At 44.4% G+C, this 8,803-nt stretch overlaps 2 protein-coding genes across 6 annotated transcripts; one reads left to right on the top strand and one right to left on the bottom strand.

The window, feature by feature from the left end:
- Positions 1–1,235: 1,235 nt before the first annotated feature.
- Positions 1,236–4,197, bottom strand: LOC136546487 (OVARIAN TUMOR DOMAIN-containing deubiquitinating enzyme 4-like). Of its 5 annotated transcripts, XM_066538455.1 has the most exons (8): positions 4,043–4,197; positions 3,196–3,368; positions 2,847–3,108; positions 2,625–2,746; positions 2,460–2,500; positions 2,280–2,378; positions 1,782–1,977; positions 1,236–1,623 (listed from the first exon to the last, which is right to left on the bottom strand). In XM_066538455.1, exons 2-7 carry the CDS (start codon positions 3,340–3,342, stop codon positions 1,806–1,808), a joined length of 843 nt encoding a protein of 280 aa, XP_066394552.1. In that variant the 5' UTR covers positions 3,343–3,368; positions 4,043–4,197; the 3' UTR covers positions 1,236–1,623; positions 1,782–1,805. The 5 variants fall into 5 exon arrangements, with proteins under 5 accessions (XP_066394552.1, XP_066394551.1, XP_066394550.1 ...); XM_066538454.1 differs by having other exon boundaries at positions 1,236–1,698; positions 2,847–3,368; XM_066538453.1 differs by having other exon boundaries at positions 2,847–3,368.
- A 1,085-nt stretch (positions 4,198–5,282) lies between these two features.
- On the top strand, positions 5,283–7,272 carry LOC136546486 (probable polygalacturonase). Its single transcript, XM_066538452.1, has 3 exons — positions 5,283–5,971; positions 6,291–6,622; positions 6,726–7,272. The coding sequence occupies exons 1-3, from the start codon at positions 5,412–5,414 to the stop codon at positions 7,211–7,213; spliced, it is 1,380 nt and encodes a 459-aa protein (XP_066394549.1). The 5' UTR covers positions 5,283–5,411; the 3' UTR covers positions 7,214–7,272.
- Positions 7,273–8,803: the final 1,531 nt, after the last annotated feature.

The raw sequence follows: 8,803 nt of genomic DNA, 5'->3' as shown, positions 1-8,803 counted from the left end.
CACCCCGTAAAACTGAGCTTCGTGGCTGTTGTAGATCGGCTGTAATTTTTTCATTGCCTAAAGACTTCCAACTCTCCCAGCCCGCTGGACGAGCGAGAAGCCTCGCAACAACCCGCAATACCCGCGACACCCTCCTCTGATTTCCCTTCCGGCTCGTCCTGAACCCTACCGGCCCTCCCGTTCAAGTAGCACCGGCCACGCTCGCCGTACGCGCTGGCCGCAGGCTGCGCTCCCCGTTCGCGCAGGTCGCGCGCCCACGCCGTCGCTGTGCCTCCGCCCCGGCTGTGCCACCGGTAGGCTGCGCTCGGGCGTGCGGCCATGCTCGCCTGCTGGCTGAGCTGGCTGCGCTCGGCCGCGCCGCCGTGCTCGCTCGCTGGAAAACGGCAGTAGCCCTAGCAAGCATGCTGGGTGACCAGCGGTACGACGGCGCTGTGGTCCAGCAGCAAGGCAACAACGGCACGACGAGCATGGAATACAGGCGGCAGGGAGAACATACCGGCTGAGAAATCCACGGCCGTCCATGTCCGTGCCGCGCTGCTTTCGTTTTGGAACTCGAGATTTGGAAGAGCATGGAAACCTCTGAGGTCTGAGCGTTGGGGACGAACTGAAGAAATCGCTTTTGTGGAACGGGAAGAGTCACTGAAGAACTACAAGGGCGAGAGGGATGGTAACCAATATTTGATCAACCTTATTGACTCACCTGGGCCCATGTTTTAAAGGCGGCTAGGCGTCTAGGCGGCGCCTAGGCGACAAGGCGCCACTGTTTCCCAAAGCGAGCTGGGTACGCCTAGGCGACGCCTTTAAAACACTGACCTGGGCACATCGATTTTTCTTCGGAAGTTACAGCTGCTCTTCGCATCACCGATGGTGCTCTGGTGGTGGTTGACTGTATTGAAGGTGCCTGTGTGCAAACTGAAACTGTGCTCCGCCAAGCCCTTGGTGAGAGGACTAGGCCAGTCCTTACTGTGAACAAGATGGACAGGTGCTTCCTTGAGCTTCAGGTTGAGTCCGTGGAACACTTGTCAGTCTTGCGGGTCTTGCATACAAGTTTGTTGTGTTCGCGGAACACTTGTCCGCGAGATCCGCAGCTTTGTGGTAAGCCGCAAACCCGCTAATAAACTTTGCGGCAAGCAAGGCGGGTTAGCGGCCGGCCGCGAACGAGCCCGCCTGCAAGTTGACTTGTGCGCGCGCGCGTGTGTGTTGGCTAGGAGAAGAGAAACAGAGACAAGCAGAGATAAGAATAAGCTCTGGAATCCGGCATCTGAAGCTGTTACGCGAACAGCGGACTCCGCTTGTTTCACTCGAGCCCAGGCTGGTACTTGGCTCAACATAATGGTTTCAGCTCTATACAGCTTCAGTGAATATACCTTTGACTCCACTACTCCGCAGGACATCAACGAAACCACAGACACATGGCCAGTGCACACTGCACAGGACGACTCCTCGTAATATTGTCGCACCTTTTAGGAAGTCAGGAGCATCTGAAGATCGCGAGAGCTGAGCAGATGTCCGTTCCATGGCCACCTCCAGGCATGTCAAAGGGCCAAGCTGAATTATGGCCATCTGTTCTTTGCCACCAAAGCATAAGCAATGTGCACGATCGACTTGCCGCTGCGTCGCTGCCTGCCAATGGAAGTTGCTTACAATGCTCAGTAAGATTACACGAGCAATTGGAATTTGGAAGAACCAACATACGACCTGTTTTTTTAAACCAAACTCTGATCATATTAGTAGATTATGTATAAAGGAAGAAAGGAAGAATGTATCCAACCGGAACTTACCATTTAAATTCAGAGCTACAAATGCTACAATCTTGACCTCGGACCACCCTTTCCTGTTATCTGCAGGGCATCATAATGGCCATAACCATGATAAAGAACTTGGATGGGAGCTTCTGTCCCATACTCTTGGCCATATTCAGCAATCGCTATTAAACCACCGGCTTCGTTATCATGCATGTAAACGGTGATTGGCATCCTGCAAATGCAATAATTGTATTCTTACTACTTTGGTATATCACGATTATGATGAAGGATCACCATAAAGAAGCCAACCTACAAATGGAATTCCCAAGTGTATCTTCTCAGCTATAGTGAATTAACAACAGATTTTGGTCCACGAGATAACTGAATAACTCTATCCAGTGTTAACATGCAGGTGTTGCAGATGATATTAAATGAGCACTATAAGAAGTACAGATGGAACTAACATATCTGACAAATATTTAGCTAAAATAGCAAATAGTATCAAAATATTCAAAGATAGTGGCTAACACTCACTGAAGAACATGTGAAGCCATGAACAACTCTGGCTCACCTCCCCAGACATGTGGCTTCCTAATCTGAGATACGTACGTATCGAAGTCCCCCTCAACAAACCTGAAAACAATGCACAATAAAATACAAGTACAAGAATATGTGAATGAACAAGCAGCATGACTAGGGAAGAGAGAAAATAACCATTCAGTCTCTGCCCGCCTCTTGATAAATTCATCTGCAACCTAGTAATAATGGTAAAGTTCATACAGGGGTTTCAATGATGAAAGGGCAATCACTACATATCTAGTGTTTATGAACTTTAGTAATCGAAACCATGAACCTGATAGCAAATAGTGTACAGGTTACCTTTGTTCTCAACTCATCGGCTAGCTTTCTTTGATGATCCTCATTAGGTATGGGCTTCCTTGACCTAATGCAGGCACCATGAGCTACAGAACGGAACAGACACCTTCCATCACCAGGAATGCCTGCAGGTCATTCGGTTCAACTATGAGTGCCTATTTGATGTTATAGTTAAATCATTTGCAAACTGTGCATTTATTTTAAATGAAACTTTCGCACTCTCACCAGTAACAGAATAATCTGTGTAAACATTTTTTCCATGAGATAAATTTGTTGATGACTTGTCAGGTTCGGTGCTATCTATGTTGTTGTTCACAGGACCCTCAGCACTCGCCAGCCCAGACACTGCAAAACCTAGTCCAGAGACTACACATCCTATTCTTTGTGGCATACTTCCCAAACTCCAGCTTACACTAACCTTTTGGTGGGAGAGTATATCAGACTTTACATTCAGGATATGGCTTCTTGCTGATAGTCTGCACTGCAACTGTTGTCCTAAACCGACAAAACATGTCGCATTTTGCAGTTGAGATGACTTCACGTTCTTCTTAACAGAAAAATCAACTGAACCTACCCTTGCATGATGCCCCACTGCCTGTGAGCAAGAAGTACTCCATAAATCTACTCTTCGAGTGAAACTTCCTTGTAACTGATTAGATGGAGAATACATATTGCACGAAGTAAAGCTCCGCCAGCAAATATTAGGCATATTGATAAGCATTAGATTCAGGTAGTATCAGGTGTCAACTGAAAAGTATTTACAGGGAATCATAATTAATAATCAGTGGGATATAAGATTATTTGGCCAAATAAAATAAGATGACACATAGAAGTGGAAATATAGATAGCCCAGAAGATTTGTGACACAATTGTGTAAATAGTAGCAACAATCAGAAAACAAGAGAAGGTTAAATCACATTCCAATGAAGCTATAAGTAATAAATAAAAAGGCAATAGACAGAAAGCTTCAAGGATTAAAGTCTGTCCACGCGGCCACACTAAACTTTGGCAAATACCCACTTTATTTTTAACCAAAAAAAAAAAAAACATGATAGAAATGGCCTGTTACACACTTCCGTATAGGATTCACCTTTGCTACCTTTATGAACTTATATAAGGACACAAAATATGCTAAACAGCGTACCCAAATCCCAGATATATGAAACATAGACAGTAACCTACATCCAGGTGACTCGTTACTCACTAGAATTCGAGCATATTAAGCCACTAAACAAGACTTGGCCTCAGGGGAAGACTACACCCGATAATTTTTTACAAAAGAACGAAATTAGGAGCCATAATAATACATATTTATATACTTGCAACTAGATTAGATCCGATTACAAATATCCAAAATAGCTTAGGTTAGGCTTGGGGTGCTCGGTTTTGCACAGCAGGCAGGGAATAGAGGGGGGCGGGACCTGGTGGGTGCTCGTTGCCGGAGAAGTGACTGAGCCTGACGAAGACCTGGGAACCTGGCGTAGGGCGGCGGTGGTAGCCGAGTCGTCGCCGAGAGAGAGTGAGATAGAGAGCACGCGGGTAAACGTAAACGGCGGCCGAGGGTGAGCGAGCGAGCGCACCCGCAACGGCCCTTCTCCTGGGATAATGGGCCGTTCTTTTTTTTTTCAAACGCGGGTAATTCGTGCATTTTCTTTCTTTCTCTTTTTTAGTTTTTATTATTATTGCATTTGTTCTTTTCGTAGAACACTGCCAGTCACTAGCGTAACATTGGTTTTAATTAGTGGCATCATAATAATATTTATGAGGACATTTTCATTTTATTTTTATCGTTATGCTTCAAACATTTTTCTCTTTAACATGTAACAATTTTTTGAGGCTGAAAATTTTATATTAAAGCTAGAACACTTCCCTTTTGAACATATAGCTGTGGAGAACTTGTCTAGCATGTACGACGGTTACTAAAATTAATGCTTATTTCTTCTAACGTGGCTCAAAACAGTTTGTTGTTAAGCCGAGTTAAATTAAAATTTATTATTTGTCCGTTGTTCTACCCCCACTATTTTTTTGCATGCTTGTCGCTTTGAAAATTTTGAGGCTCTCAAGTCTCAACCCACTATTTTCTCATACTTTTATTGCTTTTAAAGTTTTGAGGCTCCCGCACTGGCATCTGCTAGTAAACTCATATAAGTAAGTTGAGGCTAGATAAGCACTAAGAATTAGTAGAAAAATCAAAATAACAGGTGGTACATGGGTCTAAAGGGAAAGTTGAGCGATTTAAAGCTAGGTTCATAGCAATAGGATTTACACAAGGACAAGGTGCTGATTCTCATGTCTCCAATAAAGGTTAATTTAGAATCGTCATGATGCTTTTAGCTCATTATAACTTAAAGTTACATAAAATGAATGTTGAAGCTTTGCTAGAGGATTTTGTTACGAAAGGCAAGAAGAACATGGGGGTGCAGATTAAAGAATGATATTTATGGACTTAAGCAAATGTCACGGTAAGCTTTCATATGTTTAATGATTAATATGATGATATTTATTATGCATCATAACTATTAATGATATCTTGTATATATTTGATTAAAGTTAAAAGTACACATTTTAAGAAAAAATCATACTCAATTTTTTTATTATAAAAAAACTTCGCGACGCCGACATGTGGACCGAACCAATCCTTCTGACAAAACTTGGCGATCTTCGAGCTGGTGCCGTGCGATTTCTATACACTGTCATACCACTTCCCATGCTCCCCGTGCGATTTTTCCACACAATCGCCTCGCAAAGATTCTCGCTGGCCAGTTGGAGTCTCGGAGGAGAACAGCCGCGATGGCTTCTCCGCCACTTCAGCTCGCCGCCGCGCCCTTGCTGTTGTTGCTGCTAGTAGTGGTGCCGGGCACACGGTCCAGCCGCGTCTTTTCGGTGGCCGACTATGGTGCGGCGGGCGATGGGTCCCGTTACGACACGGCGGCGATTCAGGCCGCTGTAGACGCCTGCGCGGCGGCGGGCGGGGGCCGCGTTCTTCTCCCGGCGCCGGGCAACTACCTGACAGCGACCGTCCACCTCCGCTCGCGGGTGGTGCTGGAGGTGCCCCCCGGCGCGCGGCTTCTGGGCGGGACCAGGCAGGCGGACTACCCGCCCGAGTCGCGCCGGTGGTACGTCGTTCTGGCCGAGAACACCACGGGCGCCGGCGTCACAGGGGGCGGCGAGATCAACGGCCAGGGCGGGGCGTTCGTGGTCACGCCCAGCGAGGTGAAGAACGTCATGGTGAGCTGGAACGCCACCGGCGACTGCCTGGGCGATGAGTGCCGGCCGCGGCTCGTCGGCTTCATTGACTCCAAGGATGTTAGGATCCACGACATCACACTCAACCAGCCCGCCTACTGGTGGTAAGCATTTCTTACTCCATCAACTTCATCGATCAATTCAGGAAAAAAATACTGATAGATGCTGTTCTCACTGCTAGATCCATAATTGTGAACAGGAACAAACAAGCCTGCCTGATTATTCCATTCCAATTTCCAAAGATGCTAGAAGCAACATGTTTTTACTCTCTGCCCTTGTTGTTCTTGCGGTTTTGTGAAATAACTTATCCTGATATGTTTTCCTACTTAGGAGTTAGGACATATGATGAACAGAAGTAGACAGTGTTTATTTGTCAGTGTACTTGGGCAAAATTAACAGGCTCTATACTTGCATTGCACGCAGTCTTCACCTTGTCAGATGTGACAACACTGTCATCCACAATGTGTCAATATTTGGAGATTTTAACAGTCCCAACAATGATGGCTTTGACATTGAGGATTCTAACAACACTGTCATAACCAATTGCCACATAGACACCGGAGACGATGCTATATGCCCAAAGTCGACCACTGGACCAGTTTACAACTTGACAGCAACAAACTGTTGGATCCGGACTAAATCTTGTGCTATCAAGTTTGGAAGTGCAAGCTTCTTCGACTTCAAAAGGCTGGTTTTCGACAACATCACAATAGTTGATTCACATCGAGGACTTGGGATGCAGATCCGGGATGGAGGTACTAACCTACAACTTGCAATTGTCAGTATATATTCATACAATTAGGTAAAGCAAACATCTTATTGAATGTGAATGACACGCTATCACTTTAACTTTTGCAGGGAATGTGAATGATGTGGTTTTTTCAAACATTAAAATGAGCACCAGGTACTACCATCCTTTATGGTGGGGAAGAGCCGAACCAATCTACATCACAACTTGCCCAAGGCACCCAGATTCAAAAGAAGGCACCATCTCAGACATAAGATTCATCAACATCTCATCGGTATCAGAAAATGGAGTTTTTCTGGCTGGATCAAAGCATGGGCTGCTCCGCAACCTGAAATTCAAGAACATAGACCTTACCTACAAGCGGTGGACAAACTACACAGGAGGGCTCTATGATTACAGGCCTGGGTGCCGGGAGATGGTGAAGCACAAGACTGGTGGCATGATGCTGGAGCATATCTCCGGCCTGGAGATTGACAACGTGAGGATGAGATGGGCGAGAGGAAGCCTGAAGGGCTGGAACGTTAACCCTATCCTCTTCCGGCCATCAACCATCGACAAGCTGTCTTTCCATGACTGGCAGTCAGTGGATGTTCAGTAAATTTAAGTGGCACAATTGTATTACGTGTGTATCTATCTGAATAAAGGGGCGATTCTTTTTGTGAAATACTGAAATGTGTTAATAAGCAATCCCAACAGCATTTAAGCTTCTACATATGGGGGGACTGGTGTGATTTGCTATAATGATTTCATAATGATTCTGAATTCAAATCTTTAATTGTTCAAATGTGGTTTGCTTTGTGATTTTATAATGATTCTACTACAATAATGTACCTGATATTTGTTAATTGTCCAATATTGTCTGAATTCAAATGTTTGATTAATCCAATTCTAAGGATTATGCTTTTTGTGGTTTGAGGAAAGGAGTTCTTCACTTGGTTCTATTTCAAAGTGCTATGTGAACTTGCAATTAGAGTTATGGACAAGTTCTGTAGGCTCATTCCTGTTTGTTATTTTTAACCATTTCATTCAGGTATATGCCAGAGGTTCATGATATCATAGCTGGCTGTGTTATTGAGGTGTGTAAGATGTAAATTAATGTATCACTAACTGGACCTTCTCACTTTTGTGACTCAATTTATAATTACATCAGTTCATGGCATTGCTATAAGCTCTAGAGTTTTAAGAGCCTAAGATTGGTTATTATTGAATGTAGTTAAAAGAATGCATGAAGGGCAGGCCTGGTGCAAGCGGTAGAGTCTTACCGCCTGTGACCGGAAGGTCCCGGGTTCGAGTCGCGGTCTCCTCGCATTGCACAGGCGAGGGTAAGGCTTGCCACTAACACCCTTCCCCAGACCCCGCACAGAGTGGGAGCTTTCTGCACTGGGTACGCCCTTTTTTTTAAGTTAAAAGAATGCATGTCAGACTTCAGTATGTGAACTTATTTTGCACTTGTTTTTGATAATTCAGTAACTCTGATGTAGGCATGTAGCATGGTATTTGCTTTCGGATAGTGTGTCCACTTGTCAATCAGCGGCCTAGGAAAACCTGGTTATATTTGTTATGTCAGTAATAATCCAATACATTTTACATTATTGTCATACCAGTTTAGTGTCCATGTGTACCATTTCTGACCAATGTAAATTACAGTGTTTATCTTTATTTCTCTAGGTTGCTCGGCTGGACTCTGGAGGTTGGAGATAAGTTTTAGGCACAATGCGGTTTTGATGGTTTCTTTTATGAAATTTCCTGATGGAATTCAGGTACGTTTTTCTGCAGGTTTGCCGTGTAACACCTGTAAGCCATAATTTCATAGCATAGCACAATCTAATTAAAAGGGTGTGAATGTACAAAAAAAAAACTAACCCAAGCTGTGGAATCGGCATGTATTCGGACCGTTTTTTCTACCTAGTAATGAAATGATACGCAGTCCTCCTGTGTGTTCTAGAAAAACAAAATACAGCATGGCACACAGCTAAGCACTACATCGACAATTGCCACATTAGTATAATAGCATATCTTCCAATGTACCAATGTGGACGATAAATATCACCAAGCACAGAATCAACAAAAATTTCAACATACATAATGAAGTTTGAGCATGAAGTCTCTCCTTTTATATAGAACGCATTAGACACCAAGAAATCACTTGTTTGGTTCTGGAAATTATGCACCGCACTTACCTTCATAG

Source organism: Miscanthus floridulus, chromosome 3 (genome assembly GCF_019320115.1).
Source record: "Miscanthus floridulus cultivar M001 chromosome 3, ASM1932011v1, whole genome shotgun sequence".
NCBI lineage: Eukaryota > Viridiplantae > Streptophyta > Magnoliopsida > Poales > Poaceae > Miscanthus > Miscanthus floridulus.
The sequence above is the reverse complement of the archived record's forward strand: the minus strand, read 5'-3'. Positions and strand labels throughout refer to the sequence as shown.

What these genes read in the sequence shown, in the direction of transcription:
- LOC136546486 (XM_066538452.1), top strand. Translation starts at nt 5,412, where the DNA reads ATGGCTTCTCCGCCACTTCAGCTCGCCGCCGCGCCCTTGCTGTTGTTG. An exon ending in AACCAGCCCGCCTACTGGTG is followed by an intron (nt 5,972 to 6,290) that starts GTAAGCATTTCT and finishes CATTGCACGCAG; the next exon opens with TCTTCACCTTGTCAGATGTG. An exon ending in GATGCAGATCCGGGATGGAG is followed by an intron (nt 6,623 to 6,725) that starts GTACTAACCTAC and finishes TAACTTTTGCAG; the next exon opens with GGAATGTGAATGATGTGGTT.
- LOC136546487 (XM_066538454.1), bottom strand. Translation starts at nt 3,342, where the DNA reads ATGCTTATCAATATGCCTAATATTTGCTGGCGGAGCTTTACTTCGTGC. An exon ending in AGGCGGGCAGAGACTGAATG is followed by an intron (nt 2,379 to 2,459) that starts GTTATTTTCTCT and finishes CATTGTTTTCAG; the next exon opens with GTTTGTTGAGGGGGACTTCG. An exon ending in ATGGCTTCACATGTTCTTCA is followed by an intron (nt 1,978 to 2,279) that starts GTGAGTGTTAGC and finishes TTGCATTTGCAG; the next exon opens with GATGCCAATCACCGTTTACA.